The sequence below is a fragment of the Daucus carota genome, chromosome 9 (assembly GCF_001625215.2).
Source record: "Daucus carota subsp. sativus chromosome 9, DH1 v3.0, whole genome shotgun sequence".
NCBI classification, from domain to species: Eukaryota; Viridiplantae; Streptophyta; class Magnoliopsida; order Apiales; family Apiaceae; genus Daucus; species Daucus carota.
The window spans coordinates 19,630,321-19,648,877 of NC_030389.2; the positions used below are offsets into that span (position 1 = coordinate 19,630,321).

An 18,557-nucleotide genomic window follows, 5' to 3' on the forward strand; every position below is an offset into this window, starting at 1 on the left:
ACGATGATTTTTTCCACGGGAAAATTTCACTAATGATGTCACTTAAGAACTATTGTCGATGTTGCATCATATAGGAAAAGCACCGAAATACAAGACATTGTCAAAAATTTTAATATTAAATTACTTATAAATTAAAGTTATTTAACTTAAAAGGTGTGTCAGACTTTTATACTAACAAGCTTATGGCCGGTATCAAGCACATGTTTAAATACTTTTTTTAAATTATTATTTATGGAAGTATAATGTCTTTTTATTTGATTACATTATCATTTTTTTAATATATAAATTTACATTATCGTTGTATAGATATAAAATTTAACTATATTAACATATGATCCTATTTTAATTTTTTATTAAAACTAAAATATGATCAAGTGTTAATATATAACAATTTTATAGCTAAACAATGATAGTGTAAATATGTATATTAGGTTTTTTTATATGGATAAATACGTATATTAAAAAAATGATATTACTGTAATCAAATAATTAAAAAGATAATAAAATTATAATAAATGATAAATCAAAAAATTATTTAAATCGGTGTAACCGTTACCACAGCTAAAATTTGTGATAACTAGGTATGAAATTTGGGCACATTTCAAATTTAAAACAGCGAGCCCAAAACAGCGAACCACACAAAGTAAGCAGCTGAATTAGGGTTTTCTCTTCAGCCACAAGCTCCAAACTTATTCATATCCGCCGTCTCTAAACTATTCTGCTCGATATCAGTGTTCATTCTCACACACACAATTATGTCGCTCATCAATTCCTGCAAACCCAAATTTGAAAATGATGCCACTGACGGCTCCATTTCTTCTCAGCCGTCGAAATCGAACCCTACCATACAGTTCTTCGTAAAATTGTTTTCTGAAATGGAAACATTAGTTATCCGAGCTGATGTTAACGACACGATTGAGCACGTTCTTGATTTGATCCAATCGAAATCTGGAATTCCATTGAACGGGCAGCCGTTAATCTATAAGAGCAAGCAGCTTTACCCGGAGCAAACCCTAGGGCAATGTTGTGTCGAAAATGATGCTGTTTTACAGGTGGTTGGAGTCATGCCGAGTACTCGTCATGTGAGAGCTCAACAAACATCTGATGAGATTGTTTCATTGATTTGGAGATTGTGTAAACGGAATCCGGGGAATAAATCTTGGGACAGTGAAGCACGTTACCTGATTCGAAGAAACCTGACTGATTATTTCACGGATTTGCTGTCGAGTGATAATGATATGGCTATAGGGGATCTGCAGGTATTCTCGTATTCTGGTGCACCAGCTGCGTTAGCAATGTTATATATGTCTCCGGATCATATGATATTTGGTGATGAGTTGATACGACAGTTGGTTTGGGTCATTGCGTTTATGCCTCCATATTCCTTCCAACAATGTGTCCCTATTTTGCTTGAGATTTGCAAGCCGTTGCGTGGGATGCCATATTATGGTGAAAATGTTATCTTTGACACATGCCGAACTTGTCTTAGTTCTATGGTAGCTTGTATCGAAATTGAGGCAGCATCGGATGGAGGTTCCGTTACTTTAAAAGATATGCTAACATTTGTTAGAGAGGCTGTTGATAAGATAATTCTTACAATGGATGGTGGTATACAACCAGATACAAGTATGAGTCCCTCGCTTTCTTTAATGACGGAAGAGCTTCTCCATTTTCAAAGCTTTCTGATTCCTTTAAAAAGGTTTATACCAGAGGAGCTATTACATGGCGGTTATTGTTACACAAAGGCCTCCCAAGGTGAACCTTATATTTTAACATACACGGAAGATTTTAATTTCATGCTTAAGATTTTCTTTAGGCTGTTGAAGAAGATGGATGATTGTCTTGAAGAATTGGAGAAGTTGTTGCCCACAGAGAGTGAAAATCTTGGGTGCAACCAGTATGTTCAGATCATAATTGAACTGAATGACGTGTCAAAGCACTTTCCAGCCCTATCTGAACAATTTTGGAAAACCTTAAAGAAGAGGAAGCTTTCTTTCTGCTATTTAATTATTAAATATGCTACGAGGGATGATGATTATAGTTGGATTTTGGAGCATAAGGAGGTGACTGATTCTGAGTGCAGAAGGCATTTGGCAATGATGTTACTTCCACAAGTTAGTGATGACGATGACTACCTGATCCTAGAGATGCTTATCTATAGATCACGATTGTTGGAGGATTCATTTGAGTACATTGCACACGCTGAGGCTGATACACTTCGAGCTGGTTTAACTGTGGAGTTTAAAGATGAGGAAGCTACTGGCCCCGGTGTACTGAGGGAATGGTTTGTCTTAGTTTGTGAAGCCATCTTTGATCCTCGAAATGCCCTCTTCGTAACTTGTCCAAATGATGGCAGAAGGTTTTTTCCTAATCCAGGTAAGCTTGCTGCTTTTTTAATATAGATAAATAGAATCCAAAAGGAGGTTAGGTATTTCTCTCTGACAGGGAGAGTCTTCGGGAACGATTTCAGTTGAATTTTGTGCATATTAATAGTCTACAGGTTGCATACACAGTTATGTAGTACTTAATTATTAAATCTAATATTTTTTTAGATCCCCATTTTAATTCCTTTCATGGTTATTTAGAGTTTAGAATATCAGTTGAATTTTCCTTTTATATATAGTGATAGTTGCTAAATAGTTGCTTTCATCATTAGTATATTAATTGTTCTATAAACTGAATGAGGTCAGTTGTGAATAACTCACCGAGTGCTATCATACCTGATATTACTTGAACTTTATACAAATAGAATCTATTTGGATGTACATGTAAAATTAAAATTTTTGTTAGTCCTTCCCTAGCTAAAGCTAGTTTAGTCCTGATAATTAGTTCAATTTATGACTTTTTCTGTTTTGCAGCGTCGAAGGTGGATCCATTGCTCCTAGAATACTTCAAGTTTGCTGGACGAGTAATTACATTGGCCTTGATGTACAATGTTCAGGTTGGCATTGCCTTTGATAGAGTATTTCTTCTACAATTGGCCGGAAGCAATGTTTCTCTGGAAGATATACGGGATGCAGATCCAATCTTGTACAGTAGTTGCAAGAGAATACTGGAGATGGATCCTGAGGAAGTTGATGAAGATTCTCTAGATTTAACATTTATTGTAGAAACCGACAAGCTAGGATGCAGGAATATCGTGGAGCTCTACCCGGATGGAAAAAATATTGCCGTGAATAGTTCAAATAGAGACAAGTATGTTTCTAGGCTTGTTCAACATCATTTTGTTGATTCTGTTAAGGATCAGGTGGCTCAGTTTGCTCAGGGCATTGATGATATCATAAGTTCGGGGAGGCTTAGGAAATCATTTTTCCAATTCTTAGAACTAGAAGATTTTGACAAGCTGCTGTATGGCAGTGAAAAAGCTCTAAGTGTTGAAGATTGGAAGTCTCACACTGACTACAATGGCTACGAGGAGACTGATCCTCAGATATCCTGGTTCTGGGAGGTATGTGAGTCAGTAAAACTTCTTTTCTGTAAGGCTTTTCAGAGTAAGGTTTTTATGTTTAGGATCCAGGCCCCTGTTATATGTATGTCATATGCCTCTTAACCAACACACTATTTTCTGGCCGTTGGATTAATATCCAGCGGCCACGATTATCAGAATTATAACAAAATTTTAATACATCTTATTTTCTTATAACCGCTAGATGGGGTCTCTGTCTAGCGGTTAAAAAATGTTGGAAAGACCTCGTCCGAGCTGGGGCCTCTTAACCAACACACTATTTTTTTGCCGTTGAATATCCAACGGCCAGGATTATCAGAATTACCAAAATTATAACAAAAGTTTAATGCATCCCGTGTTTTTTAACCGCGGGACGGGTCCCTGTCTAGCGGTTAAAAAATGGTGCAAAGACCTCGTCCCGAGGTTAAAAAGCGCCGGACGTAGGTTATAATCCTCGCCGCTGGATATTCATCCAACGACCGGGTTGGTTAAGAGGTCATTGGCATATGTATGCCGGGGACCGGTACCCTTATGTTTAAGGCTTTTTTTCTATTATGAGGTGTTTATATATGCTATGAAATGATCCATCATAGTATGCAAGTTCTGATGTGTTATCCACTGATCCTTTCGACTAGCTGTGCACAATGCAATTTGTTTTGAATATCCTGGTCATAAGTTTTATTTTTCCTATGAGCTGAATTTCATATATGATATTACATTATATCTTTTTCTTTCGTATGAGATTACAGAAAGATAGCTACATAATTATCCATCTTAAATTGCAGACTGTGGCCAGTATGTCAGCAGGGCAGAGAAAAGCTCTCCTATTCTTTTGGACGTCACTGAAGAATTTACCTGTAGAAGGTTTCGGTGGCTTAACCTCCCGGCTATACATTTACAAGGTGAGCGAGAGCTGCAATCGCCTTCCAACTTCTCAGACTTGCTTCTATCAGTTGTGTTTTCCTCCTTACCAATCGTTGAAAGTCATGCAAGATCGTCTAAGTCTCATCACCCAGGATCATGTTGGCTGCAGCTTTGGGACCTCATGAGAAGAAATATCAATACAAAGCTTATTTCAAAATCAGAGCCGGAACAGTTTTTTGTACTATCAGATTGCATAGTTTCCTTTTGTGGTTTATAATCGATAATTATCCGTAATTACGTAATGATTTTCTCAAGTTACTTTTAGCCTGTGCTTCACATGACGCTTGGCTACCTTGTATTTCTAGCAGGGAGGGAGTTGGTGTTGCAAAAGTAGCATGGCTGAACAAATCTTTTTGCAGAACTCGCAGAAGAAATAGGTTTGCGATCACTAGCTTCTAAATTGCGAGAAATTATATATTTCTTGTGCTTTAAAATTCTAAAGTTGTAGATAAAAACGTTTCGAAGTGAGCAAAACTACATTGATTATTTTTCTTAAAATTCAAATACAAATTTAGTGTTTAGTCCTCTCTCATCATGAATGAAAACAAGAGCTACTATACAATTTAGAGAGAACCGGAAAATGATAACCGAATGGATAAATTTACCATTATACCCTTCCTAATGATATACACCGTACACAGTAGGTCTCGGTCAAACTAGGGTTTTAGCGTTGACATTTCAACATAGTATATGAATGCGTCACTATAGCTAGGTTGTTCTTTTTTGTATCCACTACAACAAACTCGCCTATTTACGATGGAAGTTAGGCCTTCTTTCTTTCGTAAGTTTCCAATTTATGACGGAAATTATCTGTCATTTTTGCTCAAGTAGTAAGTTCGAAAAACCGTCACAATTTTCCATGAGTGTCGTAAGTTTGATCAAGCGTCGTAAGTTGACCTAGTAGGGCCCACAATTCCAGCATATTCATAGTTAAACTTACAACGTATAGTCCGTCGTAAGTTGGACATTTTACGACGAAAAGTTCCGTCGTATGTTCATTGTGAACCCACAGTTTCATATTTTTGGTTCTGTTCATGCGTCGAACAGTTCCGTTGATAGTTATCTTACGACTAAGCCTATTATGAATATCCATCGTAAATTATAGAGAAATCTTGAATTTACAACATGTATATCCGTCGTATGTTTAGATTTATATTCTAAAGCCCCGGCAGTTGATCACTAATTTATGACCGAACACATAACCGTTTCATATAAGTGGGTCCTATGTGCCAATAGAATAATAAGCAACTTACGACAGAATTTTCGTCATTTCTATTTATATAAATTTAAAAATAAGAGAAATTAAAAATTAATTTTCAACAATAAATATAGAATTTATGACTAGAAAATTCGGTCGTAAAGTAGAACTTACGACGAAATTCACGATGAACAGATGTCAGAAGGTGTGGAAACACTAATTTATGCGACAGAAATATTTCGTCGTTAGTTTGTCTTTTCAAAGGAAAATTTTAGCTTGCTTTTTGGTTTCCTAGCCAATACCCGGCATCCAAAATATATATTGAAATATGAACAACCCAATCTATATCCTTTATCAGTAAACTAATCCCTCATTTAGTGAATTATGAGAAGTATCAAATATCAAATTATCAAAATTTGGTTATCATTATATAAATTTTATTTAATAATAATAATTACACTACTATATATGAAAGGACTCAAAGTTTGGTGGGGAGCTATTAATGTAACAACTATCACACAAATAGAATTACATCACTAACAAAATTATTCATTTCAATTTTTAAAACTCAGATCTATTAAATGAATCTATAAAATTCTTTTTATTAGAATTCAAATAAATAAGGACCATGTTGATATTAGTAGCTAAATATGTATTAATACAAAATTTAATTCAAGACATGTCCATATAAATATGGAGTCTATGTTGATATCATTAGTTAAATACATATTAATACGGATTTAATTTAATTCATGTACTTCATAATATTGTGATAAAGATGAAGAAGAAGAAGGTGTTGGTAACATTGCAATGACAAATACCAAATTCCACTATAATGATGTCACTTCATAACAATTTTCGATGTTGCATCGTATAGTAAAAACACCGAAATACAAGACATTGTAAAAAAACTTGATAAAAATTTATTTTTAAATTCAAGTTATTTAACTTAAAAGGTGTGTTAGACTTCTATACTAACAAGCTTATGGCCGGGCGTCACGCACTTTTAAATACTTTTTTTAAAATTATTATTTATAGATGTATAATGTCTTCTTATTTGATTACATTATCATTTATAGTATACAAATTTACATTATCATTGTCTAGATATAAATTTTTATATATTAACACTTGATCATATTTTAAATTTTATTAAAATTTAAAATATGATCAAATGTTAATATATAACAGTTTTATAGCTAAACAATAATAGTGTGAATATATATATTAAAGTTTTTATGTATAAATACATATATTAAAAAAACGATACTAAATCAAATAAAGAGATAATAAACTATAATAAATAGTAAATTAAAAATTTATTTAAATCCGTGCGTGTACTGTTACCAAAGCTAAAATTTGTGATGACTATGAAATTTGGGCACATTTCAAAATTTAAACTGCGGGCCCAAAATGGTTTTCGGATATATAGATGCAAATGTAAATTGAGTTACGCATACACACAAGTAAACAGCTGAATTAGGGTTTTTTCTCTCCAGCCTCACCGTCTCTAAACTATTCTGCTCGAAATCAGTGTTCATTCTTACACACACAATTATGTCGCTCATGGATTCCATTTTTTCTTATGGCTCCATTTCTTCTCAGCTGTCGAAATCGAACCCTACCATACAGTTCTTTGTAAGATTGTTTTCTGAAATGGAAACATTAGTTATCCGAGCTGATATTGACGATACGATTGAGCACGTTCTTGATTTGATCCAATCGAAAGTGGAATTCCAGTGAATGGGCAGCCGTTAATCTATAAGAGCAAGCAGCTTTACCCGGAGCAAACCCTAGGGCAATGTTGTGTCGAAAATGATGCTGTTTTACAGGTGGTTGGAGTCATGCCGAGTACTCGTCATGTGAAAGCTCAACAAACAGCTGATGAGATTGTTTCATTGATTTGGAGATTGTGTAAACGGAAACCAGGGAATAAATATTCTTTGGACAGCGAAGCACGTTACCTGATTCGAAGAAACCTGACTGATTATTTCACGGATTTGCTGCCGAGTGATAATGATATGGCTATAGGGCATCTGCAGGTATTCTCGTATTCTGGTGTACCAGCCGCGTTAGTTATGTTATATATGTCTCCTAATCATGTAATGTTTGGTGATGAGTTGTTACGAGAGTTGGTTTGGGTCATCATTTCGTTTATGCCTCCATATTCCTTCCAACAATGTGTCCATATTTTGCTGGAGATTTGCAAGCCCTTGCCTGGGATGCCATATTATGCTGACAATGTTATCTTTGACACGTGCCGAACTTGTCTTAGTTCTATGGTGGAATTTATTGAATTCGAGGCAGCATCAGATGGAGGTGGATGCACTGATTTCGTTACTTTAAAAGATATACTAACATTTGTTGGAGAGGCTGTTGATAAGATAATTCTTACAATGGATGGTGGTATACAACCTGATACAAGTATGAGTCCCTCACTTTCTTTAATGACGGAAGAGCTTCTCCATTTTAAAAGCTTTATGATGCCTTTAAAAAGGTTTATACCAGAGGAGCTATTACATGGCGGTTATTGTTACACAGAGGCCTCTCAAGGTGAACCTTATACTTTAACATACACGGAAGATTTTAACTTCATGCTTAGGATTTTATTTAAGCTGTTGAAGAAGATGGATGATTGTCTTGAAGAATTTGAGAAAAAGTTGTTGCCCACAGAGAGTGAAAATCTTGGGTGCAACCAGTATGTTCAGATCATAATTGAACTGAATGGCATGTCTAAGCACTTTCCAGTCCTCGCTAGACAATTTTGGAAAACCTTAAGGGAGAGGAAGCTTTCCTTCTGCTATTTAATAATTAAATATGCTACGAGGGGTGAAGATTATAGTTGGATTTTGGAGCATAAGGATGTGATTGATTCTGAGTGCAGAAGGCATTTGGAAATGATGTTACTTCCACAAGTTAGTGATGAGGATGATGACTACCTAGAGATCCTTATAGAGAGATCACGATTGTTGGAGGATTCATTTCAGTACATTGCACACGCTGAGGCTGATACACTTCGAGCTGGTTTAACTTTGGATTAAAGATGAGGAAGCTACTGGCCCCGGTGTACTGAGGGAATGGTTTGTCTTAGTTTGTGAAGCCATCTTTGATCCTCAAACTGCCCTCTTTGTAGCTTGTCCAAATGATGGCAGAAGGTTTTTTCCAAATCCAGGTAAGCTTGCTTCTTTTTTAATATAGGTAAATTGAATCCAAAAGAGGTTTGGTATTTTTCTCCGAGAGGGAGAGTTCCTTTTTTCCTTTTCTCTCTTCGGGAATGATTTCCGTTGAATTTTGTGCATCTTAATAGTCTACAGGTTGCATAGACAGTTAGATAGTACTTAATTATTAAATCTAATCTTTTTTTAGATCCCCGTTCTCCTTTCATGGTCATTTAGAGTTTAGAATATCAGTTGAGTTTTCCTTTTATATAGTGAAAGTTGCTAAATAGATTGCTTTCATCAGTAGTATATTAATTATTCTATAAACTGAATGAGGTCAGCTGTGAATAACTCACCTAGTGCTATCATACCTGATATTACCAAGTCCTGATAATTAGTTCAATTTAGAGAAAATTTATGACTTTTTTTGTTTTGCAGCGTCGAAGGTGGATCCATTGCACCTAGAATACTTCAAGTTTGCTGGACGAGTAATTGCATTGGCCTTGATGTACAATGTTCAGGTTGGCATTGCCTTTGATAGAGTACTTCTTTTACAATTGGCCGGAAGGATTGTTTCTCTGGAAGATATACGGGATGCAGATCCAATCTTGTACAGTAGTTGCAAGAGAATATTGGAGATGGATCCTGAGGAAGTTGATGAAGATTCTCTATCTTTAACATTTAGTGTAGAAACCGACAAGCTAGGATGCAGGAATGTCGTGGAGCTCTACCCTGATGGAGAATATATTGCCGTGAATAGTACAAATAGAGAAAATTATGTTGCTAGGCTTGTTCAATATCATTTTGTTGATTCTATTAAGGATCAGGTAGCTCAGTTTGCTCAGGGTTTAATGATATCATAAGTTCGGGGAGGCTTAGGAAATCATTTTTCCAATTCTTAGAACTAGAAGATTTTGACAGGCTGCTGTATGGCAGTGAAAAAGCTCTAAGTGTTGAAGATTGGAAGTCTCACACTGACTACGATGGCTACGAGGAGACTGATCGTCAGATATCCTGGTTCTGGGAGGTATGTTAGTCAGTAATACTTCTTTTCTTTAAGGCTTTTATGTTTAAGTCTTCTTTTTCCATTATGAGGTGTTATCCACTGATCATTTCGACTAGCTGTGCACAATGCAGTTTGTTTTGAATATCCTCCTCATAAGTTTTATTTTTCCTATGAGCTGAATTTTATGTATGATATTACATTATACTCTCTCCGTCTCTTTTAATTGTCCACTATTGACTTTCACAAATTAAGCATTTTTTGACCAAAGATTACGTATAATTCTTTCATTGTTTTAAAAAGTTATATTTTAAAATAGATTTTATATATGTACTTTATAATGATAGAATTTTAAAATATTTTTCGAATTATATAATATATATAAAATTATCCCTTCAAAGTTTGGTCAATTTGACCGTTGATAGTCAATAATGGACAACTAAAAAAGTACCGATCTATCTTTTTTTCGTATGAGACTACAAGAGATAGCTACATAATTATCCATCTTAAATTGCAGACTGTGGCGAGTATGTCAGCAGGGCAGAGAAAAGCTCTCCTATTCTTTTGGACGTCACTGAAGAATCTACCTGTAGAAGGTTTCGGTGGCTTAACCTCCCGGCTATACATTTACAAGGTGAGTGAGAGCTGCAATCGCCTTCCAACTTCTCAGACTTGCTTCTATCAGTTGTCTTTTCCTCCTTACCAATCGTTGAAAGTCATGCAAGATCGTCTAAGTCTCATCACCCAGGATCATGTTGGCTGCAGCTTTGGGACCTTTTGAGAACAATACATGTCGGGATCGAAACTCTCTTTGTGCTTCACATGACGCTTGGCTACCTTGTATTCTAGCAGCGAGGGAGTTGATGATGCAAAAGTAGCATGGCTGAACAAATCTTTGCAAAACTAGCAGGGCAAATAGAACTGCGATCACTAGCTGTCTAGCTTCTAAATTGCAAGAAATTAATTTATATTTTTTGTGCTTTAAAATTTTAAAGTTGTAGATTAAAACGTTCCAGAGTGAGCAAGAGTATACATTGATTATTTTCCTTGAAATTCAAATACAAATTTAGTGTTTTAGTCCTCTATCATGAATGAAAACAAGAACTACTATATACAATTTAGAGAGAATGGAAAATGATAAACGACTAGACAAATTTACCAATATACCCATGATATACGCGTTACACAATAGGGCTTTAGCATCGGTCAAATTAGGGTTTTAGCATCGGCATTTCAGTATAGCATATGAATGCGACACTATAGGTTGGTCCTTTTGTATCCACTACAACAAACTGGGCTATTTATATACGATGGAAATTAAGCCTTAATTCGGTCGTAAGTTTCCAATTTACGACGGAAATTATCCATCATTTTTGATCAAGTAGTAAGTTCGCCTTAATTCCATCGTAAGTTTCCAATTTTCGAGGGAAATTATCCGTCGTTTTTCCTCAAGTAGTAAGTTCGAAAACCGTCACAATTTTTCACAGGTGTCGTAAGTTGACCTGGTAGGACCCACAATTCCAGCATATTCATAGTTAAACTTACGATGTACAGTCCGTCGTAAGTTGGACATTTTAGGACCGAAAGTTCCATCATGTTTATTGTGGACCCACAGTTTCGTATTTTTGGTTCCGTTCTTGCGACGAAAAGTTCTGTCGGTAGTTTTCTCACGACTCAGTCTATTGTAAACATCTGCCGTAATTATAGAGAAATGTGAAACTTTTGACATATATATCTGTGGTAAGTTTAGATATATATTCTAAAACCCCTGCAATTTTCTATATTTCTGCCATTTTTACCATTCAAGAATGGTCAAAAACCTGTCCATCCATGCATTCACTATCCAATATATACCTAACAGACATTTTAACTATTATACAATGCAAGCAAATATTTAATCCACAATATCATAATTTTCATTAACAAAACATCCCAAACACAGTCATACACCCTCCCCTATAGACAACAACAGAAGGATGACCCATGTGACGGTCTTCGGAGTCCGTACTCTCATTACCACTTCCGTCAACGCTTAAAGTTATATATATCCATCACATAATCAAACAGCTCACGCTAATGAATGTGCTTATCATCAAAATATTGAACACATTACACTTTAAAATTTCAAAGATTTTGGGAAGGTTATATTTTATAACATTTTCAACAAATAGCAGTTTCGTTTATAATCTACCACTTGTATATGGTTTGAATAAGGGAATAATATGACATGTGTAAAATTTTCAATACAAACATATGTCTGAAAAATTAGGAAATGCTACCTTCTTAAAAAATGATGTTATTAAAAAATTTTAATTTCTATAATGTTCTTTGGTATGAGTTGTGGTATTAGATTGAATTTAATTAGAAATTGCGTTATGGTTAAATATAATTGAGATATTATCATGTGTTCCAATTATTATTGAATTGATATTTTTATTTAGAAAAATTGGGTGAGCTGGCTAATTTAAATATTAGTATATTTAATAATATAATTTTTTTCATATTATTAATTTCTTTTTGTATCAAAAAGATGTATATAATTGGATAAATAAAATAAGTAAAATCGATACCAAGCTCGTCAATTCGTATCAAAATATAGTATTTAAGTTTGTCATGATAGTATCATCCTCTTCTTCGTCTTTACTGCAGTACTCTTGTGGAGGATAGGGTTTGAATTAAATTTAAAAATAATATTACTCTCGTCGTATTTTAATATATTTTTAGACATTAAATTCTAGTTACGTGTTTCATATTAAAAAATAGCAAAACGGTTATCATTTGTATCTGTAGAATGAAGATACCATGTTAAATAGGAGAAATAATCATGCTTCCGTGTGTGTTATCTCTAAATTTGAATTTTTATATTTATTCCAATTTTGACTTTTTACAATATTATATCGATAATTTTATTCACTACTTCATCTTCCTCCGCTATCTCTAATTTGTCTGTGGGTTCTATCTATGGTCAGTTTGCCTACATCGATTTTTAAATTTGGAATGTTCAAAAGTTTGGTAATTACAATACTTCTCGGTTTTCCAGAACTATCGAATTCTTCGGATTGTTTGTTGTTGAAATAAATTTCATCCAATTTTGCGAAACCTTGTCGAAAATTTTATATGACTCTTGTCGTATTTTAAGATAGTGCGGATATAAATTCTTATTTACGTGTTTCATATTAAGATAGTCAAACATTTATTAGGTAAATCTGTAGGTGCAAATACTATTTTTTAACATGAGATATAATTACAATAACGCACTACAAAGTTTAATATCACAACCAGTTTTTGAAATTTTTTTCAAAGTTTAATATCACTTTTGTCGTATTTTGAGATACTGATAGATATTAAATTCTAATTACGGGGTTAATGTTTCATATTTATGATAGCAAAACAGTTATCCGGTAGATATGTAGAATGCATATATTATTTTTTAATATGAGAAATAATTACGATTCTGTGTAGGGGTGGCAAAATCCGACAGGCTCCCGAAGCCCGACACGAATTCGTCTCGATAAATACAAATGAGGGTCTGAGATTTTATATATCGGATCGGGTTTGGTAAATTATTCCCAAAAAACTCGGGTCGGGTTCAGAGAAAAAATTACCCCACTCGAACCCGATCTGATATATAAAATCTCGGACCCTCATTTGTATTTATCGAGACGAATTCGTGTCAGGTTTCGGAAGCGTGTTGGATTTTTCCACCCCTACACCGATCGCAATTATTTCACATATTAAAATATAATATCTCCATTCTGCAGATCTACCGGATAACTGTTTTGCCATCATAAATATGAAACATAAAACACGTAATAATTAGATTTTAATATCTAGCAGTATCTCAAAATACGACAAGAGTGATATTAAACTTTGGACAAAATTTCAAAAATTAGCAGTGATATTAAACTTTGTAGTGCGTAATTGTAATTACATCTCATGTTAAAAATAGTATTTGCACCTACAGATTTATCTAATAACTGTTTGGCTATCATAAATATGAAACACGTAATAAGAATTTATATGCGGCACTATCTTAAAATACGACAAGAGTCATATTAAATTTTCGACAAGGTTTCGGAAATTGGTTTGAAATTTATTCAACAACAAAAAATGTGAATAATTCAATAGTTATGAAACCGAGAAGTATTGTTAATTATCAAACTTTTGAACATTCCAAATTTAAAACAACCGATGCAGGCAACCGATTAGATTATGAACCCACATACAAATTAGAGATAGCGGAGGAAGATGAAGTAGTGAATAAAATTATCGATATAACATTGTGAAAATACAAAATTGGATAGATATGAAAAATCAAAATTTGGAGATAACGCACACAGAATCGTGATTATTTCTCATATTAAGAAAATGGTATCTTCATTCTACGGATACAGCTGATAACCGTTTTGCTATTTTTAATATGAAACACGTAACTAGAATTTAATGTTTAAAAATATTAAAATACGACGAGAGTAATTAACTTATAAGAGCAGGATTTCTGAAAGCCGAGAGGATTTTCTCTCTCTCGCGCGACTCTTAATCTATACGGTCGGTCATCTCTAAAATATTGTGTCTTCGATATTGAACACACCAAATGTCTCTAATCGATTCTTGCAAACACAAATTGGACGCTTATACCCGTGTCGATGATGGTATGAGTTCCTCTTCCGCCGTTACAATGAGATCTGACGTTATCAACTCCGTCAGATCTGAAAGTTCCATCATGTTATTGTGGACCCACAATTTCGTATTTTTGGTTCCGTTCTTGCGATGAAAAGTTCTGTCGGTAGTTTTCTCACGACTCAGTCTATTGTAAACATCTGCCGTAATTTAGAGAAATGTGAAACTTTTGACATATATATCTGTGGTAAGTTTAGATATATATTCTAAAACCCCTGCAATTTTCTATATTTCTGCCATTTTTTTACCATTCAAGAATGGTCAAAAACCTGTCCATCCATGCATTCACTATCCAATATATACCTAACAGACATTTTAAACTATTATACAATGCAAGCAAATATTTAATCCACAATATCATAATTTTCATTAACAAAACATCCCAAACACAGTCATACACCCTCCCCTATAGACAACAACATAAGGATGACTCATTTGACGGTCTTCGGAGTCCGTACTCTCATTACCACTTCCGTCAACGCTTAAAGTTATATATATCCATCACATAATCAAACAGCTCACGCTAATGAATGTGCTTATCATCAAAATATTGAACACATTACACTTTAAAATTCAAAGATTTTGGGAAGGTTATATTTTATAACATTTTCAACAAATAGCAGTTTCGTTTATAATCTACCACTTGTATATGGTTTGAATAAGGGAATAATATGACATGTGTAAAATTTGCAATACAAACATATGTCTGAAAAATTAGGAAATGCTACCTTCTTAAAAATGATGTTATTAAAAAAAATTTAATTTCTATATGGTTCTTTTGTATGAGTAGTGGTATTAGATTGAATTTAACTAGAATTGAGTTTTGGTTAAATATAATTGAGATATTATCATGTGTTCCAATTATTATTGAATTGATATTTTTTATTTAGAAAAATTGGGTGAGCTGGTTAATTTAAATATTAATATAATTAATAATATAAATGTTTTTTCATATTAATAATTTCTTTTGTGTATCAAAAGATGTATATAATCGGATAAATAAAAATGAATAAGTAAAATCGATACCAAACTCGTTCTCTTCGTATCAAAATATAGTATTTAAGTTTGTCATGATAGTATCATCCTCTTCTTCGTCTTTACTGCACTACTCTTGTGGAGGATAGGGTTTGAATTAAATTTAAGAATAATATGGAATTGACTAATAATTAATTGGACTTTTTGTTTATTTGAATTTAAAAAATTTCTAAGAATTTTATGAGTTGTTTTTTAAATTAAATTGTTTGAGTTCTAAATTTAAAACTAACAATTTTGTTGGTGATGTAAATATATTGGTGGAACAATCACTATAATATAAAATCCTCGGCAATATGTAAGTTGTTTCGTAGTTGAATAATAATAATAATAATAATAATTAAATTAAAAAAGTAATTGATGATAACAAAATTTTGGTAATTTAATATTTGTTAATTATGATGTTTCACTCAAAGGAGGTTTTGTTTATTAATAAAGATCATAGATTTGTCCAACAACTATTGAAATAACTGACAAGATCTCTAACTAATTTTAGTTACACATAACACTTTATTAGACTTCCAAATCAATTACAAACAAAAAATTTTGAATTTGACTAAAAATTAAAGACTCTACAAGTGGGATTGAAAATATATTTCTCATCTCTTAGAAATAATAAACAACATAATGATTATACAAAAATAAAACATATCATTCCAAAACAAATTCATAATATAACATGTAATTAAGAAAAGAAAAATTGAAAAAATCAAATTTTAAAATAGGATAAAAATTTAATTTATAAGAAATTTGTATCTAATTTAAAAACTATAATGTAAAAATGTATATTAAAGCTCTATATATATCAAACTAACAATACTGAATATATATATATATATATATATATATATATATATATATATATATATATTAAGAAGAATATAATGTACTCAAATAAAAAGACAATAGGATTATAATAAATAATAACTTAAAAAAGTAATCTGAATCGTTGCCACTAAACTAAAACTAAAGCTTTAAAACTTGTGATAACTATGAAAATTTGGGACATTTCAAAATTTTAAAACAAGCCAAAAAGTATACCTAAAATATAGATGCAAATTTAAATTGAGCGGATATAGCATATGAAAATTTGGGACCTTTCAAATTAAAAGGCCCAAAAGAGTGTGCTGAAATAATAGATGCAAATGTAAATCGAGTAGATACGCATACACACAAGTAAACAGCAAAATAGGGTTTTTCTCCCCAACCATGAGCTCCAAAATTATTCATATCAGCCGTCTCTAAATTGTTCATTCTTACACACACAAAATCGCTCATCTGCAAACCCTAATTGGAAAATTATGCCGCCCACGGCTCCACTTCTTCTGAGCCATCGAAATCAAACCCTACCATACAATTCCTTGTAAGATTGTTTTCTGCTGAAATGAAACATTAATTATTCGATTTGATACAATCGAAAGCTGGAATTCCATCGAACGTGCAGCCGTCAATTTATATGAGCAAGCAGCTTTACCCGGAGCAAACCCTAGGGGAATTCGGCCTCTTGTGAAAGCTCGACAGTTAGCTGATGAGATTTTTTCATTGATTTGGAGATTGTCTAAACGGAATTCGGGGAAGGAATCTTGGGACAGTGAAGCACGTTACCTGATTAGAAGAAACCTGACTCATTATTTCACTGATTTGCTGCCGAGTGATGATGACATGGCTCTATATAGGGCATTTGCAGGTATTTCGTATTCCGGTGCACCAGCTGCTTTAACAATGTTATATATGTCTATATATCATATGATATTTGTGAGGAGTTGATTATATATGTTGATTTTTTTGCTGACTCGAAATATCTCCCAACAATATATCCCTATATTTTTAGAGATTTGCAAGGCGTTGCGTGCAATGACATATTACCGCAACAATATTATCCCCCGGGGTATGTTAGCTCGGGGTAAAGCTGCTTACTCTTATAAATTAACAGCTGCACGTTCGACGATATTCCAGCTTTCGATTGTATGAAATCAAGAATATACTCAATCGTGTCGTTAACATCAGCTCGAATAACTAATGTTTTATTTCCCGAAAACAATCTTACAAGGAACGTCAGTAGGCTAGAGTTCGATTTCGATGACTCAGCAGAACACGCTGCTGATCGAGAGCACGGGAGACAGAGTTGATACCGTCAGTTCTCGTTCTAACGGAGGAAGAGGAACTCACACCATCATCGACGTATAAGCGTCTAATTTGCGTTTGCAGGAATCGATTAGAGACATTTTGTGTTCAATATCGAAGACAATATTATAGAGATGACTGACTGTATAAATTAAGAGCTGCCGGAGAGAAAAATCCTTCTCGGCTTTCATAAATCCTGCTCTTATAAGTTAATATTACTCTCGTCGTATTTAATATATTTTTAGACATTAAATTCTAGTTACGTGTTTCAAATTAAAAATAGCAAAACGGTTATCAGCTGTATATGTAGAATGAAGATACCATGTTAAATATGAGAAATAATCATGCTTCCGTGTGCGTTATCTCTAAATTTTGATTTTTTATATTTATCCAATTTGTATTCTTTTACAATATTATATCGATAATTTTATTCACTACTTCATCTTCCTCCGCTATCTCTTATTTGTCTGTGGGTTCATATCTATGTCAGTTGCCTACATCGATTTTTTAAATTTGAAATGTTCAAAAGTTTTGTAATTAACAATACCTCTCGGTTTTCTGAACTATCGAATTCTTCGGGTTGTTGTTGTTGAATAAATTTCAACCAATTTCCGAAACCTTGTCGAAAATTTTATATGACTCTTGTCGTATTTAAGATAGTGCGGGATATAAATTCTTATTAGGTGTTTCATATTTATGATAGTCAAACATTTATTAGGTATATCTGTAGGTGCAAATACTATTTTTTTAACATGAGATATAATTACAATAACGCACTACAAAGTTTTAATATCACTACCAGTTTCTGAAATTTTTTTCAAAGTTTAATATCACTTTTGTCGTATTTTGAGATACTGATAGATATTAAATTCTAATTACGGGGTTTATGTTTCATATTTATGATAGCAAAACAGTTATCCGGTAGATATGTAGAATGCATATATTATTTTTTAATATGAGAAATAATTACGATTCTGTGTAGGGGTGGCAAAA

At 33.3% G+C, this 18,557-nt stretch overlaps 1 protein-coding gene and 1 pseudogene across 1 annotated transcript; both read left to right on the forward strand.

Annotated features, from left to right (window-relative positions):
- Positions 1 to 755: 755 nt before the first annotated feature.
- On the forward strand, positions 756 to 4,494 carry LOC135149466 (E3 ubiquitin-protein ligase UPL5-like). The gene is made up of 3 exons (XM_064085189.1): positions 756 to 2,376; positions 2,859 to 3,448; positions 4,231 to 4,494. The coding sequence occupies exons 1-3, from the start codon at positions 756 to 758 to the stop codon at positions 4,492 to 4,494; spliced, it is 2,475 nt and encodes an 824-aa protein (XP_063941259.1).
- A 2,917-nt stretch (positions 4,495 to 7,411) lies between these two features.
- Positions 7,412 to 10,509, forward strand: LOC135149467 (E3 ubiquitin-protein ligase UPL5-like; annotated as a pseudogene).
- The last annotated feature ends 8,048 nt before the right edge of the window (positions 10,510 to 18,557 follow it).

What these genes read in the sequence shown, in the direction of transcription:
- LOC135149466 (XM_064085189.1), top strand. Translation starts at nt 756, where the DNA reads ATGTCGCTCATCAATTCCTGCAAACCCAAATTTGAAAATGATGCCACT. An exon ending in AAGGTTTTTTCCTAATCCAG is followed by an intron (nt 2,377 to 2,858) that starts GTAAGCTTGCTG and finishes TCTGTTTTGCAG; the next exon opens with CGTCGAAGGTGGATCCATTG. An exon ending in AGATATCCTGGTTCTGGGAG is followed by an intron (nt 3,449 to 4,230) that starts GTATGTGAGTCA and finishes CTTAAATTGCAG; the next exon opens with ACTGTGGCCAGTATGTCAGC.